Here is a 22,516-nt window from a genome sequence, read left to right as displayed (position 1 = left end):
CAACAAAACTCAAGAAACTCGACACCATCCAGGACAAAGCAGCCCGCTTGATTGGCAGACCATCCACCACCCTAAACATTCACTCCCTTTACCACCGGCGCACTGTGGCTGCAGAGTGTACTATCCACAGGATGCACTGCAGCAACTCGCCAAGGTTTCTTCGACAGCACCTCCCAAACCTGCGACCTCTACCACCTAGAAGGACAAGAGCAGCAGGCACATGGGAACACCATCACCTGCACGTTCCCCTCCAAGTCACACACCATCCCGACTTGGAAATATATCGTCGTTCCTTCATCGTCGTTGAGTCAAAATCCTGGAACTGCCTTCCTAACAGCACTGTGGGAGAACCTTCACCACACGACAGCAGCAGTTCAAGAAGGCGGCTCACCACCACCTTCTCAAGGGCAATTAGGGATGGGCAATAAATGCTGGCCTCGCCAGCGACGCCCACATTCCATGAACGAATAAAAAAAACAATTTGCGCACAGCAAGGTCCCACAAACAGCAATGTGATATTGACCAGATAATCTATTTTAGTGATGTTGGTTGAGGGATAAATATTGGCCAGGTCACAGGGGAAAGCTCCCCAGCTCTTCTTCAAAAAATGCCGTGGGATCTTTTATGTCCATTCGAGAGGGCAGATGGGACCTCGGTTTAACGTCTCATCCGACAGTGCAGCACTCCCTCAGTAACGTTAGCCTAGATTTTGTGCACAAGTCCTGGAGTGGGACTTGAACCTACAACCTATGGACTCAGAGGTGAGACTGCCATGGCTGACAATGTTGCTTACCTCTGGAATCTGGGTTCATATCTGGCTAAGAGTTAGATTAACCATTTACCAGTTAGTACTCTAATAATTTTTAATCACCACATGGGGGCAGCAAGGTCAGAGGTCCAGATCTGGGGGTGGGGGTCAGTGATGTAGCATCAAACTTAGATTAAAAACAAAAAAAACAAAGAATTAATTTTTTAGATTCTCTGGTTGTGGGCGACTCTGCAAAGGTTGCATTTATTACTCATTGCTAGTTGCCCTTGTGGGCTTTCTCTTTGAACTGCTTCAGTCCTGGTGATGTTACTCCCATGATGGAGTTAGGTAGGAAATTCCAGAATTTTGACCCAGCGACATGGTGACGTCTGATGGTTTTAGTAATGTCTTTAAGTTCATGCCACTTCGCTGTAATCACTTGGTGCACCTTAACTAGTTGACTACTTTGAAAAGTGATCAATCTTACCGTTAACCAATTGAAATAGTGATATTCTGTCATTCAGGTGATGTCTATCACCTGAAATTTACAATCAACCAGCACACTTCTTACAGTAGGAATAAGACACAGGAAAACCATACCATCTGATAATCATGTATCTAAAATAATTTAATGTACTCAACCAGTCAAAATATATTCACCAGAAATTCTTTAAAAAAATTACAATTAAACGGACTACAACTGGATGCCATGAAGTACGAGGGAATTCAAACTGTTAACTTTTGTTTCATATAAACAAATACTCCACTTGCAAGTTTCAAGCAGTTCTGTCAGTCATTGGCAATGTGACGGTGCAGTGCTCTGAGTTGGTGCCTTGTACCAGAATGAATGCCTTATGCAATAGCACCAAGGGACTTTTCTATGGATTTCCACTCAACCACATCATCTGCCTCATAACAGGAGTCACAGGCAGGTTTGTACAGTGATATGCTGCTGGTGTGACATCTTTAGAACGAAACCCCAAACTAACCTGTAATAATTAGTAATACCCTTATTATTAACAGTGCAGTTTAAGATTCATGTCCAGATAAAGGATAGTTCCGCTGCACTTGTTTTTTTATTACAGTATATAGCCTCAATTTTAAACTAACCCATCCCCGGCAGGAATGGGGCAGGTTTGGGTCGGACACCCGATTTTCCTCTCCACCGAAGAGTGGAGAGTGAAGAGTGAAATTGGATAGGGTGGAAAACGGGCATCTGACCCTATTTTATATATAGATATATCTCTATATAGAGAGATATACTTCCTGTTTTTTCACCCAATTTTCCCTCTTCCTATTCTGAAGGCATGGACTCTTACTGCAGTACAGAACCACAAATGCTGGTGACCCTTCAGTACCTTGACCAAGTGGACAATCTTCATGTGCAAGTCCAGACAGTTCCCCGCAGTCGAATGCCTGAACCCGGGGACCATCACATCTCAGATCAAGCATGTTATCGCCTAACGTCTGCACATGTGCACTTTTCATTGGGGATCACTGAATAGTAAGAGAGCCTTGCGTCATTGGTCCCCTCTCTAGCCCACTGGCACTTCAACGCCTGTTGTGGCCGAGATCAACCAGCTCACAACAGACTAGGGATCAAACCTGGGATGTTCTGATCTGTATGGCTCTGTACCACAAGATCAAACGGAGTAGTGCCAGGATTGTGGGATTGCAGGCCATAGTTTGGACACCCCATCACAAGGCTATCAGGGGGAAGATTACTGACACCAAGTTTTATATTTGCTTTCCGACACCACATGCATTATTATAGGCAAATGCACACATGCATTGGGAAAAACCTGCACAAATATTTAAACAGGGAAAAAGCTCTACTGACACAGCAACGTCTGGTCTGACTGATGTACTTTCAGAAGGTAATACTTACAAAAAGCTGCAGGAACTTTAGGATCCTTTTGTGAGTGAGGATATAAAGTGCATTTCCACTGATGGGGTCGATGACTGGCAACCGGTGAATTTTGTTCTTAATGAGTGAATACACTGCATCGAAGAGGCTAAAAGAATAAAACAAGTTCAAGGTGGATGCCAGGGTGAGAAGTTACTGGAAGATGCTTTTTTAAAAAAACTGAACAGAACTGCAATCAACAGCAAACATTTGGTTCTCTCGCAATCGCCTGCAGTTAGTCATATCCACTTGACTATTTATCCCGTTCTGACAGTAGAGGAAGCTCATTTTTTGTGTATGTGTCTTAGGAATTACCTCTGGATTTGCTAGTTCTGGTTCAGCCCGTGCACTGACTGGGTGGAAGCATGAATGGGGAAGAGTGGCACCGGGAGTCCAGTAAAGGACTACTATCCTGAAACCAATTGTGAGATATATAAATCACCTATAAATGTGCTTCACCTTCACATAGCACCTGTACGGAAAAGAGATTTATCCTGGAAGCCTGCATTATCCTAGTGAGCTGGGCCATCCTGAGGATTATATTATTATCCAACCTAACGCAAGCAGTATCTAACTTTAGGCAATACAGTGAAACTGAATATTGCCAGCACAGAATTTTCACTTACTGCCTCGGAGTGTCAGTGAAGGAAATATCCGTGTTCAACTACTCTTCTTTGAATATTGTAAACAATTTTACAACACCAAGTTATAGTCCAACAATTTTATTTTTAATTCCACAAGCTTTCGGAGGCTTCCTCCTTCGTCAGGTGAACGGTGTAGAAATGAGCTTGTGGAATTAAAAATAAAATTGTTGGACTATAACTTGGTGTTGTAAAATTGTTTACAATTGTCAACCCCAGTCCATCACCGGCATCTCCACATCATGGCTTCTTTGAATAGTGAAATTACAGTACTGCAATAGTAGAAATTAACTGAAATTATAGATATTTCTTGAATGGGGGCAGCAGGATGTCAGAGCCATGGAGTGATGTGACTTGAGCCTGTACCAGCAATATTCCCACACACTGTGTTTCCAATGTTAGCTGCATCGCCATGAAACACTGCCTGTATCTAGCTGCATCCATTAAGCCTGCAAAGTACTTCTATTTAGTAGATAGATTACCTACCTGGTTTTGGGTCGTCTTCATCCCCTACACACTGTAGGAGTACAAGATTTGTTTTGAGCAAGCAACTAAAAAGGTCATCCTGATAAGACAGAAGGGTGACGCCACCCATGATCTCCTATCTCTGCCTTGTATAAAGCTCCAGAATCTTTCACCATTGTGCCAGTTTGCTTAAACCTGAAGCTAAACTGAAACTAACCAACCACTTAACACTATCTCTTGCCTAATCAACTGTACAATGCACAGAGTCAATTCCAGGCACCCAAAGGACTAGCTGAATTGGCAGCAATTCACAGGTTGATAGACAACCTGCTAGCCCACTGGATTAGTTCCTGGCACCTGCCGTGTCCTTGATATGAAAGGTGAGAACTAACTTGGCTCCTCACAATAATAGTAGGCTTGCATGGCCTTCACCTCAGCACAGTAACTCTGGCTTCGGCTCAGTTGTCCTCATGGTAAGTTCTAGGCTCCCCATCTCTTCGGCATCCCAACTATCCTTCCCTCCACATAGCTAAAATACCAAACCTGACTTCAGTTCAGCTTCTGCGCTGGTCACCATGAAAGTTCAGCAAAATCGTATTATTCCTACTGCCTGACTGCCGGCCAGACCCTGCAGCCTCTGACTTCTGGTTGATCCTGGTCTGGCAGTTCTATGCAATTCATTGGTCAGAATAGGGTACAGGTCCAACTTTGGTGGCTGCAATTTAGTACCCAGATGACTATTCCAATCAAGATAACTCCTGCTCACTCCCATTAGCTGTTGATTGAGACCATAAAGTGTAGCTGTTATAGGCAGGTGGCTGGTTCATAAAGATGACCTTAAATACAGATTCCACTGTAGTTGCTACATGGAAGACTGTACTATATTGCATAAAAGTAACACATATGCTGTAGTTTATAAACTAGAGCAACGCCTTTGCATCAGAAATAAAAATGCTAATTCTGTTTTTGGGATTCTTCTACCCTCTTTACCCTAGATAGTTTTAGTTTCTTTGCAAATGATCCCTAGCTGGCAAATTCCTTGAGAATATTTTTATTTGTCCTGATATCTAGGTAAGATTTGTAAGACATAGCTGCTAGACTGGGCTTGCTGCAGGTGGTGAGCGAACCAACACAAGGGAAAAACTTACTTGACCTCGTCCTCACGAATCTACCTGTCACAGATGCATCTGTCCATGACAGTATTGGTAGGAGTGACCATCGCAAAGTCCTCGTGGAGACGAAGTCCCGTCTTCGCATTGAGGATACCATCCAACGTGTTGGGTAGCACTACTACCGTGCGAAATGGGATAGATTCAGAACACATCTAGCAGCTCAAAACTGGGTATCCATGAGGTGCTGTCGGCCATCAGCAGCAGCAGAATTGTATTCCAGCACAATCTGTAACCTCATGGCCTGGCATATTCCTCACTCTACCATTACCAACAAGCCAGGGAATCAACCCTGGTTCAATGAGGAGTGTAGAAGAGCATGCCAGGAGCACCACCAGGCGTACCTAAAAATGAGGTGCCAACCTGGTGAAGGTACAACTCGGGACTACATGCATGCTAAACAGCGGAAGCAACATGCTATAGACAGAACTAAGCGATTCCACAACCAACGGATCAGATCAAAGCTCTGCAGTCCTGCCACATCCAGTCGTGAAAGGTGGTGGACAATTAAACAACTAACGGGAGGAGGTGGCTCTGCAAACATCCCCATCCTCAACGATGGCAGAGTCCAGCACGTGAGTGCAAAAGACAAGGCTGAAGCGTTTGCAACCATCTTCAGCCAGAAGTGCCGAGTGGATGATCCATCTCGGCTTCCTCCCGATATCCCCACCATCACAGAAGCCAGTCTTCAGCCAATTCGATTCACTCCACGTGATATCAAGAAACGGCCGAGTGCACTGGATACAGCAAAGGCTACGGGCCCCGACAACATCCCAGCTGTAGTGCTGAAGACTTGTGCTCAAGAACTAGCTGCGCCTCTAGCCAAGCTGTTCCGGTACAGCTACAACACTGGCATCTACCCGACAATGTGGAAAATTGCCCAGGTATGTCCTGTCCACAAAAAGCAGGACAAATCCAATCCGGCTAATGACCGCCCCATCAGTCTACTCTCAATCATCAGCAAAGTGATGGAAGGTGTCGTGGACAGTGCTATCAAGTGGCACTTATTCACCAATAACTTGCTCAGTTTGGGTTCTGCCAGGACCACTCGGCTCCAGACCTCATTACAGCCTTGGTCCAAACATGGACAAAAGAGCTGAATTCCAGAGGTGAGGCGAGAGTGACTGCCCTTGACATCATGGCAGCATTTGACCGAGTGTGGCACCAAGGAGCCCTAGTAAAACTGAAGTCAGTGGGAATCCGGGGGAAAACTCTCCAGTGGCTGGAGTCATACCTAGCACAAAGGAAGATGGTAGTGGTTGTTGGAGGCCAATCATCTCAGCCCCGGGACATTGCTGCAGGAGTTCCTCAGGGCAGTGTCCTAGGCCCAACCATCTTCAACTGCTTCATCGATGACCTTCCCTCCATCAGAAGGTCAGAAATGGGGATGTACGCTAATGATTGCACAGTGTTCAGTTCCATTCGCAACCCCTCAAATAACGAAGCAGTCCGAGCCCGCATGCAGCAAGACCTGGACAACATCCAGACTTGGGCTCATAAGTGGCAAGTAACATTCGCGCCAGACAAGTGCCAGGCAATGACCATCTCCAACAAGAGAGAGTCTAACCACCTCCTCTTGACATTCAACGGCATTACCATCGCCGAATCCCCCACCATCAACATCCGGGGAGTTACCATTGACCAGAAACTTAACTGGACCAGCCACATAAATACTGTGGCTACAAGACCAGGTCAGAGGTTGGGTATTCTGTGGCGAGTGACTCACCTCCCGACTCTCCAAAGCCTAAGGCACAAGTCAGGAGTGTGATGATATACTCTCCACTTGCCTGGATGAGTGCAGCTCCAACAACACTCAAGAAACTCGATACCATCCAGGACAAAGCAGCCCGCTTGATTGGCATCCCATCCACCACCCTAAACATTCACTCCCTTCACCACCGGCGCATTGTGGCTGCAGTGTGTACCATCCACATGATGTACTGCAGCAACTCGCCAAGGCTTCTTCGACAGCACCTCCCAAACCCGTGACTTCTACCACCTAGAAGGACAAGGGCAGCAGGCACATGGGAACAACACCACCTGCACGTTCCCCTCCAAGTCACACACCATCCCGACTTGGAAATATATCGCCGTTCCTTCATCGTTGCTGGTTCAAAATCCTGGAACTCCCTTCCTAACAGCACTGTGGGAGAACCTTCACCAGACGGACTGCAGCGGTTCAAGAAGGCGGCTCACCACCACCTTCTCAAGGGCAATTAGGGATGGGCAATAAATGCTGGCCTCACCAGCGACGTCCACATCCCATGAACGAATAAAAAAAATGTGCAAGAATTGTAATAAGCCTGTGATGAGGAACAGAGAATCCAATTTAAATAAAACAATTCCTTAATCTCCTGATTCTCTCCCTTGCCTCCATGGGATTCTCCACATCTTTGACAGTTGTAAACAATTTTACAACACCAAGTTATAGTCCAACAATTTTATTTTTAATCCCACAAGCTTTCGGAGGCTTCCCCCTTCCTCAGGTGGTGTGGAAATGACCACACCACCTGAGGAAGGAGGAAGCCTCCGAAAGCTTGTGGGATTAAAAATAAAATTGTTGGACTATAACTTGGTGTTGTAAAATTGTTTACAATTGTCAACCCCAGTCCATCACCGGCATCTCCACATCTTTGACAGTGACAGAGTAACATTAGACTTTATTTCGTGAATTTAACGGTCAAATGAAATTCATCAAACAGTAAAAGAACATGCAGAAATATAACATTCATACTTACAGTAGTTGCTATTTTCTTCTGCATGCATGGTATAATGTAAATGATTTGCAAATATGCCTATATTTACTTTATATTCATAGCTGTTTTTTTAATCCTTTCCTCACTAACTAAGGAAGTTGTCTGGCTGATCGTATTCTTTTCAGAGGTTTCAATCAAACACTTCTCTTTAGAAGGTTCCAGATCAAACTCTTTGAATTAAAAAGCACAGACTAATAAATACTTCTGAAAACACTAAGCAAAACCGAACAGTTATTTCAATTACTGTCTCTTAAATTGAAAAAGCTGCCAGATATCTGAACAAAATCAGTGTGCTTGTATTTGAATTGAATGACTTGGTTCCTCTCTCAAGCAAGCTACCTGGAGACCAAGCTGACTAACAGTCGCAATATTAGGAAGAATAGAAAAGCAGAATATTTTCTAAAAGATGGGAAACTAAGAAATGTTAGTATTCAGAGGGATTTGGTGTCCTTGTACATGAATCACAGAAAGTTAACATGCAGGTACAGCAAGCAATTCGGAAGGCAACTGGTATGTTAGCCTTTATTGCAAGGGGGTTGGTGTATAAGAGTAAGGATGTCTTGCTGCAATTATATAGGAACCTGGTGAGACCACACCTGGAGTACTGTGTGCAGTTTTGGATTCCTTACCTAAGGAAGGATATACTTGCCTTAGAGGGGGTGCAACAAAGGTTCACTAGATTGATTCCTGGGATGAGAGGGTTGTCCTATGAGGAGAGATTGAGTAGAATGGACCTATACTCTCTGGAGTTTAGAAGAATGAGAGGTGATCTCATTGAAACATATAAAATTCTTAGAGGGCTTGACAGGGTCGATGGGGGCAGCTGTTTCCCCTGGCTGGAGAGTCTAGAACTAGGGGTTATAGTCTCAAGATAAGGGGTTGGCCATTTAGGACTGAGATGAGGGTTGTGAATCTTTGGAATTCATGAAGGGAATCAAGGGATTGGGTGGGAAAGTGGAGCTGAGGTCGAAGATCAGCCTTGATCTTATTGAATGGCGCAGCAGGCTCGAGGAGCCATATGGCCGACTCCTGCTCCTATTTCTAATGTTCTTACTTCGAGATTATGTCCCCAATTTCTAATGAGGCTAGTTTTTAAGCGTGTACTGTACTTATCATGTACCGTGACAGAAATAAAGAAACCAAAAGCTAGCTAAATTTTTAGAAATACATACTTTTTCTTACATTTTTAGATTTTGGTTCCCTTCAGTGAAACCCTTCATGTAAAGTTTGCAAATTTCAACCCTTTAGATTCTCCTGAAAACATCTGGCAGCTGAACTGGAAAATTCCACTTAATCGGTGTGTCTCTGGCAAAGTACTATTTCATTATTGCAAGCCAGAAAGCCAAAACGACATCAAATCATGGCGTTTAGCCTGTCCCATCCAACCAATACCACTGCATTTATCCTATCCCTCGCCAATCCTTTGACTATTTTCTTGCTATAGCCAGTCTTTAGATTACCTGTAGCTCTTCCCCACCCCACCAGTTCTTCACTTATACTACTGGTACAGACGTAAATGTTTCATGGACAGAGACAAACAAACCAACTATATTAAAGTTACAAAATATGCAATGTGTTTTGCCTACCTTGCATCTGGTGTTATGTTCACTAAAGGCTTAAACGTTTCTTGTAAATAAAGCTCTGAGGAGAGAAAACAAAGTATATATCAGATCCACTCTATAAAGAAATGTCACAGGCTTCAAATAGTCAAGACATTTATTGCTCAAAAAATTACTCCCTCTCAAAACAGATATACCGCTTTGGATACTGTTGGTGGAGATGGCTTATCAGGGGAAAGCAGCAAGTGCAAAGTTCATGGCACCACGGGTGGCTCTGCTGCACAGGAGGGGAGGAATAAGAGTGGCAGGGCTATACTGATGGGGATTCAAATGTAAGGGGAACAGATAGGCGTTTCTGCGGCCGCAAACATGACTCCAGGATGGTATGTTGCCTCCCTGGTGCTAGGGTCAAGGATGTCACTGAGTGGCTGCAGGGCATTCTGGAGGGAGAGGGTGAACAGCCAGTAGTCGTGGTCCATATTGGTACCAACGACATAGGGGGAAAAAAAAGAATGAGGTCCTGCAAGGTGAATTTAGGAGATAAATTAAAAAGCAGGACCTCAAAGGTAGTGATCTCAGGATTACTACCGGTGTCACGTGCTAGTGAGAACAGGAACAGGAGAATAGACCAGATGAATGCGTGGCTGCAGGGGTGGTGTAGGAGGGAGGGATTTAGATTCCTGGGACATTGGGACCAGTTCTGGGGAAGGTGGGACTTGTACAAGCGGGACGAGTTACACCCAAGCAGGACTGGGACCAATGTCCGAGCAGGACTGGGAGCGATGTCCTCGCAGGGGTGTTTGCTAGTGCTATTGGGGAAGGTTTAAACCAGAATGGCAGGGGGATGGGAACCTGAGCAGGGAGACAGAGGAGGGGGAAACAAGGATAGAAACAAAAGACAGAAAGAGAAGAAGCAATAGTGCAAGGCAGAGAAAACAAGGGCAAAAAACAAATAGAGCCATAGTGCAAAATAAAACTAAGATGACTAGCAATCTTAAAAAGACAAGTCTAAAGGCTTTGTGTCTTAATGCGTGGAGCATTCGCAATAAGGTAGATGAATTAACAGCACAGATAGATATTAACGGTTATGATATAGTTGCGATTACGGAGACATGGCTGCAGGGTGACCAAGGATGGGAACTGAACATCCAGGGGTATTCAATATTTAGGAAAGACATGCAAAAAGGGAAAGTAGGTGGGGTAGCGTTGTTAGTAAAGGAGGAAATCAATGCAATAGTGAGGAAGGATATTGGCTCAGAAAATCACAATGTGGACTCTGTATGGGTGGAGCTAAGAAACACCAAGGGGGCAGAAAACGTTGGCGGGGGTTGTCTATAGGCCCCCAAACAGTCGTGGAGATGTAGGGGAGGGAATTAAACAGGAAATTAGAGACGCATGCAAGAAGGGTACAACTATAATCATGGGTGACTTTAATCTACATATAGATTGGTCAAACCAAATTAGCAATAATACTGTGAGGGAGGAATTCCTGGAGTGTGTACGTGATGGTTTTCTAGACCAATACGTTGAGGAACCAACTAGAGAACAGGCGATCCTCTTCTGGATATTGTGCAATGAGAAAGGATTAATTAACAATCTTGTTGTGCGGGGTCCCTTAGGGAAGAGCGACCATAACATGATAGAATTCCTCATTAAGATGGAGAGTGAAGTAGTTGAATCCGAAACTAGGGTCCTGAATCTAAATAAAGGAAATTACGAAAGTATGAGGTGTGAGTTGGCTATGATCGATTGGGGAACTTTACTAAAAGGGAAGATGGTGGATAGGCAATGGCTAATATTTAAAGAACGTGTGCAGGAATTGCAACCATTATTCATTCCTGTCTGGCACAAAAATAAAACAGGAAAGGTGGCTCAACCATGGCTTACAAAAGCAATTAGGGATAGTATTAGATCCAAAGAGAAGACATAGAAAATTGCCAGAAAAAGTGGCAAGCCTGAGGATTGGGAGCAGTTCAGAATTCAGCAAAGGAGGACAAAGAGATTAAGACGGGAAAAACAGAGTCTGAGAGTAAACTAGCAGGGAACATAAAAACTGACTGTAAAAATAGCCAAGAGAAAAAGATTAGTGAAGACAAATGTAGGTCCCTTAGTCAGAAATGGGGGAAATTATAATGGTGAACAAAGAAATGGCAGAACAATTAAACACATACTTTGGTTCTGCCTTCACAAAGGAGGACACAAATAACCTCCCAGAAATGTTAGGGAACCAAGGGTCTAGTGAGAAGGAGGAACTGAAGGAAAGCAGTATCAGTAAAAAAAAAAGTGCCAGGAAAATTAATGGGGCTGAAGGCTGACAAATTCCCATGCCCGGATAATCTACATCCCAGAGTATTAAAGGAAGTGGCCCTGGAAACAGTGGATGCATTGGTGATCATCTTCCAAAATTCTACAGACTCTGGAACAGTTCCTATTGATTGGTGGATGGCAAATGTAACCCCACCATTTAAAAAAGGAGGGAGAGAAAAAACAGGGAATTACAGACCAGTTAGCCGAACATCAGTAATGGGGAAAATGCTAGAGTCTATTATAAAAGATGTGATAACAGAACACTGGGAGGGCATTAACGGGATTGGACAAAGTCAGCATGGGTTTATGAAAGGGAAATCATGCTTAACAAATCTACTGGAATTTTTTAGGATGTAACTAGTAGAATAGATAGGAGAGAACCAGTGGATGTGGTGTATTTGGATTTTCAGAAGGCTTTTGATAAGGTTCCACACAAGAGGTTAATGTGCAAAATTAAAGCACGTGGGATTGGGGGGAATATACTGGCATGGATTGAGAATTGGTTGACAGAGAGTCTTTTTCCAGGTGGCAGGCAGTGACTAGTGGGGTACCACAGGGATCAGTGCTTGGGCCCTAGCTATTCACAATATATATCAATGATTTGGATGAGGGAACTAAATGTAACATTTCCAAGTTTGCAGACGACACAAAGCTGGGGTGGAATGTGAGCTGTGAGGAGGATGCAAAGAGGCTCCAATGTGATTTAGACAAGTTGGGTGAGTGGGCAAGAACATGGCAAATGCAGTAGAACGTAGATAAATATGAGGTTACCCACTTTGGTTGTAAAAACAGAAAGGCATTATTATCTGAATGGTGATAGATTGGAAAAGGGGGAGGTGCGACGAGACCTGGGTGTCCTTGTATACCAGTCGCTGAAAGCGAGCATTCAGATGCAGCAAGCCGTTAGGAAGGTGAATGGTGTGTTGGCCTTCATTGCAAGAGGATTTGAGTACAGGAGCAGGGATGTCTTACTGCAGTTATACAGAGCCTTGGTGAGACCACATCTGGAGTATTGTGTGCAGTTTTGGTCTCCTTATCTGAGGAAGAATGTCCTTGCCATGGAGGGAGTGCAACGAAGGTTTACCAGACTGATTCCTGGGATGGCAGGACTGACGTATGAGGAGAGATTGGGTCGACTAGGCCTATATTCACTAGAGTTTAGAAGAATGAGAGGTGATCTCATCGAAACATATAAAATTCTAAAAGGACTAGACAGACTAGATGCAGGGAGGATGTTCCCAATGGCTGGGGAGTCCAGAACCAGGGGTCACGGTCTCAGGATACGGGGTATGCCATTTAGAACCGAGATGAGGAGAAATTTCTTCACTGAGGGTGGTGAACCTGTGGAATTCTCTACCATAGAAGGCAGTGGAGGCCAAGTCATTAGATGTATTCAAGAAGGAGATAGACATATTTCTTAATGCTAAAGGGATCAAAGGATATGGGGAAAAAGCGGGAACAGGGTACTGAGTTAGACGATCAGCCACGATCATGTTGAATGGCGCAGCAGGCCCGAAGGGCCGAATGGCGTACTCTTACGCCTATTTTCTATGTTTCTATGATTACAACAAATGTCTAAAGTTAAGGGCAAAATTATTCACAAAACTATGGCCGCGTAAAAGGAACACAAAGGAGTATACGTTGATGTCCTAACGTGAAGTACTATGGGCATGGATGCAGGTTCACACCCTATGATTCCCACTTGGTGAGTTTCTGGCCTTGGCTATCCAGATGGAAGCTCATCACAAAAAATATTAATGGCACTCCTTAGTGGAAGGCAAAAGGTTAATGACCCAAGATGATTTTCCTTCCATTTGACAAAGGCAGCAAAAATCATAGAATGATACAGCACAGAAGGAGGCCATTCAGCCCATTCATGCCTGTGCCAGCTCTTTGAAAAAGCTATCCAATTAGTCCCACTCCCCCTGCTCTTTCCCCATAGCCCTGCAATTTTTTTCCCTTCAAGTATTTATCCAATTCCCTTTTGAAAGTTACTGTTAAATCTGCTTCCACCAACCTTTCAGGCAGTGCATTCCAGATCACAACTCGCTGTGTAAAACATTTGTTTCCTCATGTTGCCTCTGGTTCTTTTGCCAATCACCGTAAATATGTATCCGCTGGTTACCGAACCTTCTACCACTGGAAACAGTTTCTCCTTATTTACTCTTTCAAAACTGTTCATGATTTTGAACACCTCTATCAAATCTCCTCTTAATCTTCTCTGCTCTAAGGAGAACAACCCCAGCTTCTCCAGATAACTGAAATCACTCATCCCTGGTACCATTCTAGTAAATCTCTTCGGCACCTTCTGAGGCCTTGACATCTTTCCTAATGTGTGGTGTCCAGAATTGAAAACAATATTCCAGCTGAGGCCTAACCAGTATTTTAAAAAGATTTAGCATAACTTCATTCCTTTTGTACTCTATGCCTCTATTTATAAAGCCCAGGATCCCATATGCTTTTCAAACAGCCCTTTCAAATTGTCCAGCCAGCTCGGTGAAACTTACCATCTTGGAGAAACTCAAATGTGCATGTCATTTGGGAACAGCCACTTGAATCTGCATAAAATCAGGCTCGGGTGTCTGTCTCATTTTTCTTTCATCTCTTCGGTAAGATTGTGGCCCCTCAAATTCCTCCCCGAGTTTACCTGGCTTCGTGCACTGGTGTTCAACTACGTTCTTTAGCCTATTCAGTTCTTTTTGTTCAAACATATCCAGTTCTTATTCACACAAACCCTCCCAAGTCAGGAAATGAGATCCAGGTCAGCTTATTTAGAAACATACTCAGACTTCTCTGATGGCCCAGCAGGTTTACCAAGTAACTGAGCCATATAAAACAGGAAGGCCTCCAGCTTGGTCCCTGGTCTATTGTGAGTTAGCTGATCTCAGCTGGGATGGAGCTACTAGGAAAGGGAAAGGTCCCTTGGATGAAGGCAGGATCAAGCCTTTTTTTAAAAAACTGTGTCGAGGTGTCCGAATGTCCCTTCATGGAGAGGCGGGCCACTTAATTAACATATTTAAATCAGGCTCCTCCAGTGCAATTGGGAGCCTGATCTGAAATTGACTGTTTCTGCATGGGTTTTCCAGGGGTCTGGAAACCCGGCAGTGAAAGGGAGGTGGGAGTTTCAGCACTCCTTGTGGGCCAGGAGGAGCAGAAGTGCTCCCCGCGACCCCTCCAGAAAGCCTTCAGCCTCCCCCAGCCCTGATTGCCAGCCTCCCCTCCCCCCCCATCCCGATCGTAGGCCGACCTCCCCCCTCTCCTGATTGCCCACTGCTGTTCCCTTCATGCTGCCAGCCAGGCTCTCCATTTGGCCGTCTCCCAGGCGGGAAACGGACCAAAAGAAATATTAACGAGGTCCTGGTGTTAATTCCACCTTAAAATGGACACAGTTCTGGGATTATTGGAGTAGTGAAACTGAACCCATGTTACTCTCACTCTCAGGACATCCCGAAGCAGAATCCCATTTCTTTTAGTGACACAAACATCAGTGAAAAGTTATTTGTATAAAATCCACAGGAGATCTTCTAGAATATATAAATACTCAAGTTAAGGTTAACCAAGTTAGGCAGCAATTTAACATCAATGACTAAACCATGTTGAAAAGTGCTGTGCAAATAGGCCTAAGTGGCTTCATGCTAACACTGAAGACTTGGAGGTTGGAGGACGGGAAAAGTACAAAATAGAGCTAAATGTTTCAGCACTCAGAATATAAAGTGACCAAAATACTTAATCCAAGTCTGAATGTATGCATCTATTTCGTACAGTACCGTATAGTTATTAAAAAGAAAACAAATACAAAATGAAATTGATTTCTTTGTTATGCTGACTCATTAAATGGCACACTATAACAGCCACGTGACGAGTCAAAACATTTGAACTGCCCAGTTTACAATAAAACAACTTTTAAAAGTCTGAGTTACCAATTAATCAGTGGATCCAAATGCTTTTCTCCAGCATTATCCTGAAACGGTTTCCAAAACAAGTCAAAGAGCAACTCCCTTACAGATCATAAATGATTCAAATTAATGTTGATATGGAATGCTCTAGACCAAGCAAAAGACAGTTGAAGACACTGCATACTTTTACACAAGCAGAACTAACCTTAAAAGGCAGCAATATGATTCTTATCCATAATATTTTCCAACAGCTCCATAAATATTCATGATTTTGATATGACTGAAGGAACGATGACTGAATAAATGTTGCAGAGCAAGTAAAAGACAGTTCAACAAGTACTTTGCTCCTTCAACTATCGAATATGCTCTCGAATACTTTTTGTCAACATTAACTTGGGCCATGACAGGATAACCTTGTTTCTTGGGAGACAAAGGGCAGAATTTGGCTAGAAGTTATGCCAGCTGCCTCCATTGGGCAGGGAGCTGTTTGGCTGGCTCCCTGCCACTCTGCTGAGATTTCCCGCTGCAAGTGATATTGGGGGGGGGGGGGGAAAAGAGGGGGTCGGGGGCCTTATACGTCAACTCAAATGAGGTGCAAATGACAGGAACAAGTTATTAAATGAATTTCCTGTCATTTGTGCCAGAGCAATACGGAATGCGAGAAGTGCCAAGTGCTCTTGGTGCATAGTGTTACTGTGTTGTGAGGAGGGGTGGGAATTTAAAATCCCCAAGGGAGTGTGATTGAACAACTCGTGATCAATTATACTCCCTCGCCCCTCTCTCTTCAGCTAAGCACAGGCCGAGGCCTGGAGCCGCAATTTCCCTCACTCCTCATGGCGGGTTCCCCCCAACGCAACCAGAGGTCCAATCTCCCTAAATCCTGGAAGTTAGCCAGGGTCAGGAGCATAGACACGGAGTAGGCAGGAGTCCCGGCCTGCCATAGTAAGCCCTCAGATTCCCAAATGACGGTTCAGTCAATGCTAGAGACAGTTCAGATTAATAGGCTTAAGAAAAACTACTATAAAGGAATTAAACATTTTACAGGGGACATAAGGGCAATCAAAGTTTTAGTGATTAAACCATGAGGAGAACAGTGAGTAACTGAACCATATGGTGTGGTACTGATCCGCAAAGACCAGAAGAAGAGTTTGGTGATCTCAGCTGGGCCAGCAGATGAAGCGCTATAACTGGTCTCAGGGCCCCTCTTCTAGGGATTGGGCAAAATGTAAGAAAAAAAAATATCAGCTATGGAACATGTTGCTGATTGTTATCCAGTGACTCCTGCTGGAAAGTGCATGTGTGTGGAAACAGGTGTTGAACAGCCTGCTAACACTTATCGTCTAGGCTCACAAAGTGAAAAAATAGCCACTTGGGTGAGGTACCGGCACCTGCGGAACTGTACTCCCACACCTTAAAAAGGAGGGGGGAAGAGAGCGAGAGAGTGTCGAAAGAAAAGCTACATTTACTAATGTATTGCTCACGGCAGGTCTAATGTTAACACTTTTATAAGGACAGGCTTGTTATACCATGAGATGCACAATGTTATATTTTGCCAAGGTGCAGCTGTGTTTCTTTAAAGCATAATTCTTGTTAAGTAAACAGAGATTCGGATCATTCAAGAGTTTATTGCTGTTTGATGATGGAACTTTTAAGATTGGAATTTGCAGCTCAGTTCCAGACTGGAGATTAGAAGCAGCAGCAGCATCTTAAGATTGTTTAATATTCATAGGACTCTGTCCACTCTAAAGTAAAAATACTCAATTGGAGGAAGGCCAATTTCAATGGGATGAGAACAGATCTGGTCTGGGTAAATTGGAATCATGGATTGCCAGGCAAAATTGTAATTGAACAGTGGGCAGCCTTTGAATAGATGATTCGGGTACAGACAAGCTACATTCCAACGAGGGAGAAAGGTAGGGCAACTAAAGCCAGGGCTCCCTGGATGACAAGGAGATAGAGAATAAGATGAAGCGGAAAAAAGCGACATATGACAGATGTCAGGTTGATAACACAAGTGAGAACCAGGCAGAATATAGAAAGTTCAGAGGGGAAGTGAAAAAGGAAATAAGAGGAGCAAAGAGAGAGTATGAGAATAGACTAGCGACCAACATAAAAGGGAATCTAAAAGTCTTCTACAGACATGTCAACGGGTAGTAAGAGGAGGGGTGGGGCCGATTAGGGACCATAAAGGAGATCTGCTCATGGAGGCAGTGGGCATGGCTGAGGTACTAAATAAGTACTTCGCATCGGCCTTTACCAAGGAAGAAGCTGTTGCCAGAGTCTCAATAAAGGAAGATATAGTTAAGATACTAGATGGGCTAATAATTGAGAAAGAAGAGGTTATAGAAAGGCTAGCTGTATTTAAAATAGATAAGACACCTGCTCCGGATGGGATGCACCCTAGGATGAACATAACATAAGAACATAAGAAATAGGAGGAGTAGGCCAATCGGCCCCTCGAGCCTGCTCCGCCATTCAATAAGATCATGGCTGATCTGATGCTAACCTCAAATCTAAATTCATGTCCAATTTCCTGCCCGCACCCCGTAACCCCTAATTCCCTTTACTTCTAGGAAACTGTCCATTTCTGTTTTAAATTTATTTAATGATATAACTTCCACAGCTTCCTGGGGCAGCAAATTCCACAGACCTACTATCCTCATCTCAGTTTTGAATGAGCAGCCCCTTATTCTAAGATTATGCCCCCTAGTTCTAGTTTCACCCATCCTTGGGAACATCCTTACCGCATCCACCCGATCAAGCCCCTTCACAATCTTATATGTTTCAATAAGATCGCCTCTCATTCTTCTGAAGTCCAATGAGTAGAGTCCCAATCCACTCAACCTCTCCTCATATGTCCACCCCTTCATCACCGGGATTAACCGAGTGAACCTTCTTTGTACTGCCTCGAGAGCAAGTATGTCTTTTCTTAAGTATGGACTCCAAAACCGTATGCAGTATTCCAGGTGCGGTCTCACCAATACCTTATATAACTGCAGCAATACCTCCCTGTTTTTATATTCTATCCCCCTAACAATAAAAGCCAACATTCCGTTGGCCTTCTTGATCACCTGCTGCACCTGCATACTAACTTTTTGATTTTCTTGCACTAGGACCCCCAGATCCCTTTGTACTGCAGTACTTTCCAGTTTCTCGCCATTAAGATAATAACTTGCTTTCTGATTTTTCCTGCCAAAGTGCATAACCTCACATTTTCCAATATTGTATTGCATCTGCCAAATCTCCGCCCACTCACCCAGCCTGTCTATATCCCCTTGTAGGTTTTTTTATGTCCTCCTCACTCTCTACTTTCCCTCCCATCTTTGTATCATCTGCAAACTTTGATATGTTACACTTGGTCCCCTCCTCCAAATCGTTAATATAGATTGTAAAGAGTTGGGGACCCAGCACCGACCCCTGCGGAACACCACTGGCCACTGGTTGCCAGTCCGAGAATGAACCATTTATCCCAACTCTCTGCTTCCTGTTAGATAACCAATCCTCCACCCATGCCAGAATATTACCCCCAATCCAGTGATTCTTCATCTTGAGCAATATTCTTTTATGTGGCACCTTGTCGAATGCCTTCTGGAAGTCTAAATACACTACGGCCACTGGTTCCCCTTTATCCACCCTGCACGTTATATCCTCAAAGAACTCAAGCAAATTTGTCAGCCATGACTTCCCCTTCATAAAGCCATGCTGACTTTGTCCTATTAAATTATGTTTATCCAAATGTTCCGCGACTGTCTCCTTAATAATAGACTCCAAAATTTTACCCACCACAGATGTTAGGCTAACTGGTCTATAATTTCCAGCCTTCTGCCTACTACCCTTTTTAAATAAGGGTGTTACATTGGCAGTTTTCCAATCTGCCGGGACCTTTGCCGAGTCCAGAGAATTTTGGAAAATTATTACCAAAGCATCCACAATCCGTACTGCCACTTCCCTCAAGACCCTAGGATGGAAGCCATCAGGTCCAGGGGATTTATCCGCCTTGAGTCCCATTAATTTACTGAGTACCAATTCCTTAGTGATTTTAATCGTATTTAGCTCCTCCCCCACTGGAGCCCCCTGTTTGTCCAGTGTTGGGATATTCTTAGTGTCCTCTACCGTAAAGACTGAAACAAAATATTTGTTCAGCATTTTTGCCATCTCCATGTTTCCCACCATTAATTTCCCGGTCTCATCCTCTAAGGGACCTATGTTTGCCTTAGCCACCCTTTTTCTTTTTATATAACTGTAGAAACTCTTGCTATCTGTTTTTATATTTTTTGCTAATTTATTTTCATAATCTATCTTCCCTTTCTTAATCAATCCTCTAGTTACTTTTTGCAGTCTTTTGAAGACTTCCCAATCTTCTATCCTCCCACTAAGTTTGGCTACCTTATATGTCCTTGTTTTTAGTCGGATACTATCCTTAATTTCTTTACTTAGCCACGGATGGCTGTCATTTCTTTTACACCCTTTTTTCCTCAGTGGAATATATTTGTTTTGAAAGTTGTAAAATAACTCCTTAAATGATCACCACTGCTCATGTACCGTCTTACCCTTTAATCTGTTTTCCCAGTCCACTTTAATCAATTCCGCTCTCATACCATCATAGTCTCCTTTATTCAAGCTCAGTACGCTTGTTTGAGAACCAACCTTCTCACCCTCTAATTGGATACGGAATGTAACCATGTTATGGTCACTCATTCCAAGGGGATCCTCAACTAGGACATTATTAATTAATCCTGACTCATTACACAGGACCAGGTCCAAGGTTGCTTGTCCCCTTGTCGGATCAGTTACATACTGCTCAAGAAATCCATCCCTAATACACTCAATAAACTCTTCCTCAAGGCTGCCCTGCCCAATTTGATTTGTCCAATTAATATGATAGTTAAAATCCCCCATAATTATAGCTGTTCCCTTATTACATGCCCCGACTATTTCCTGATTAATACTTCTTCCAGCAGAGTTGCAACTATAAGGAGGCCTATATACTACGCCCACTAGTGTCTTTTTCCCCTTATTATTCCTTATCTCTACCCAAACTGTTTCATTATCCTGATCCTTTGTCCCAATATCATTTATCTGTATTACAGTGATTCCTTCCTTTATTAACATAGCCACCCCACCTCCCCTTCCTTCCTGCCTGTCCTTCCTGATTGTTAAATACCCTGGCATATTTAATTCCCAGTCGTTGTCACCCTGCAGCCATGTTTCTGTAATGGCCACAAGATCATACCCATACGTAGTTATTTGTGCCGTTAACTCGTCCATTTTGTTACGAATGCTACGTGCATTCAGATAAAGAACTTTCAAATATGTTTTGTGACACTTAGTTCCTGCTTTATCCTTTTTTACCACTTTACCTTTTACTCCATACCTTCTGTCCCTTCCTGACACGCTTTCCTCTGTCTCCCTGCTCAGGTTCCCAACCCCCTGCCACAGTTTTGATGCTGGGTTAATCGCCTTACGCCTTCTAGTTTTTATTTTATCTGTCGTGCCTAAAGTATACTTTCTTTCCGCTGCTCTACGCTTTTCCCTTTCACTTGTTCTTGAACAACTGTTTGTACTATTTGTATTGTAGATTTCCCCCGGGTCTTCCCCTCTCTTGCTGCTCTCAACTTTATTCTCTTCTGACTCCCCGCTCAGGTTCCCATCCCCCTGCCACTCTAGTTTAAACCTTCCCCAACAGCACTAGCAAACACCCCCGCGAGGACATTGGTCCCGGTCCTGCTCGGGTGTAACCCGTCACGCTTGTACAGGTCCCACCTTCCCCAGAACCGGTCCCAATGTCCCAGGAATCTAAATCCCTCCCTCCTACACCATCCCTGCAGCCACGCATTCATCCTGTCTATTCTCCTGTTCCTATACTCACTAGCACGTGGGAAGGGGGGAAATTGCGGAGATACTGGCCATAATCTTCCACTCATCCTTAATTACAGGGGTGGTGCCAGAGGACTGGAGAATTGCAAATGTTACACCCTTGTTCAAAAAAGGGTGTAAGGATAAACCCAGCAACTATGGGCCAGTCAGTTTAACCTCGGTGGTGGGGAAACGATAATCCGGGACAGAATTAACAGTAACTTGGACGAGTGTGGATTGATTAGGGAAAGCCAACACTGATTTGTTGAAGGCAAATCATGTTTAACCAACTTTAGAGTTTTTTGATGAGGTAACAGAGAGGAAAGATGAGGGCAATGCAGTTGATGTAGTGTATATGGATTTTCAAAAAGTGTTTGATAAAGTGCCACATGGTAGGCTTGCTATCAAGATTGAGGCCCATAGAAAAAAGGGGGCTATATCAACATGGACACAGAATTGGCTAAATGACAGGAAACATAGAGTAGTGTTGAGCGGTTGTTCTTCATTTTTGTCATTTATATCAAGAAAAGCAGTGGTCCCAGCACTGACCCCTGGGGAACACCACTGTACACCTCCCACCAGTCCGAAGAACAACCGTTCACCACTACTCTCTGTTTCCTGTCCCTTAGCCAATTCTGTATCCATGTTGCTACTGCCCTCTTTATTCCACGGGCCGCAATCTTGATGATAAGCCTACCGTGCGGCACATCATCAAACGCCTTTTGAAAATCCACATACACATCTACGCTCTCTGTTACCTCATCAAAATACTCTCTCAGGTTAGTTAAACACGATTTGCCTTTAACAAATCCATGCTGGCTTTCCCTAATCAATCCACCATCATCCAAGTAACTGTTAATTCTGTTCCGGATTATCGTTTCTAAAAGTTTCCCCACCACTGAGGTTAAACTGACTGGTCCATAGTTGCTGGGTTTATCGTTACATCCAGACTTCCATTTATATGGTGCTTTTCATGTCCTCGGGATCCCAAAGCAATTTACAGCTGTTGAATTACTTGTTCACACACGCGCGCGCACACACACAGTCAGATGATACGCTGTTTCATAAGGACCACGTCATACCATTTAATTGAAACTATGTTCCTTTAAGTCTAACTGCTATTAAGCAAACACTTGGCAAGGTCAGAGTTTAATTGCACTTGGCAAAGTCAGAGTTTAATTGTGCTTCAAACTATAGGTTACAACTCTGGCTT

The 22,516-nt window shown here is 43.8% G+C and overlaps 1 protein-coding gene across 9 annotated transcripts in view; it reads right to left on the bottom strand.

The window, feature by feature from the left end:
• The window catches only part of LOC137345065 (5'-AMP-activated protein kinase subunit gamma-2-like), a 514,189-nt gene that overhangs the window by 20,101 nt on the left and 471,572 nt on the right, over positions 1 to 22,516 (bottom strand). For all 9 annotated transcript variants that reach the window (XM_068008521.1, XM_068008514.1, XM_068008499.1 and 6 more), the window contains 2 exons: positions 9,272 to 9,326; positions 2,637 to 2,763 (listed from right to left, as the gene is read on the bottom strand). In XM_068008521.1, the coding sequence (XP_067864622.1) occupies positions 2,637 to 2,763; positions 9,272 to 9,326 (182 nt within the window). The remainder of the gene's footprint in view (positions 1 to 2,636; positions 2,764 to 9,271; positions 9,327 to 22,516) is intronic.

Source organism: Heptranchias perlo, chromosome 2 (assembly GCF_035084215.1).
Source record: "Heptranchias perlo isolate sHepPer1 chromosome 2, sHepPer1.hap1, whole genome shotgun sequence".
Lineage (NCBI taxonomy): Eukaryota > Metazoa > Chordata > Chondrichthyes > Hexanchiformes > Hexanchidae > Heptranchias > Heptranchias perlo.
Note: the sequence above shows the minus strand (reverse complement) of the source record. Positions and strands in the feature narration are given on the sequence as shown.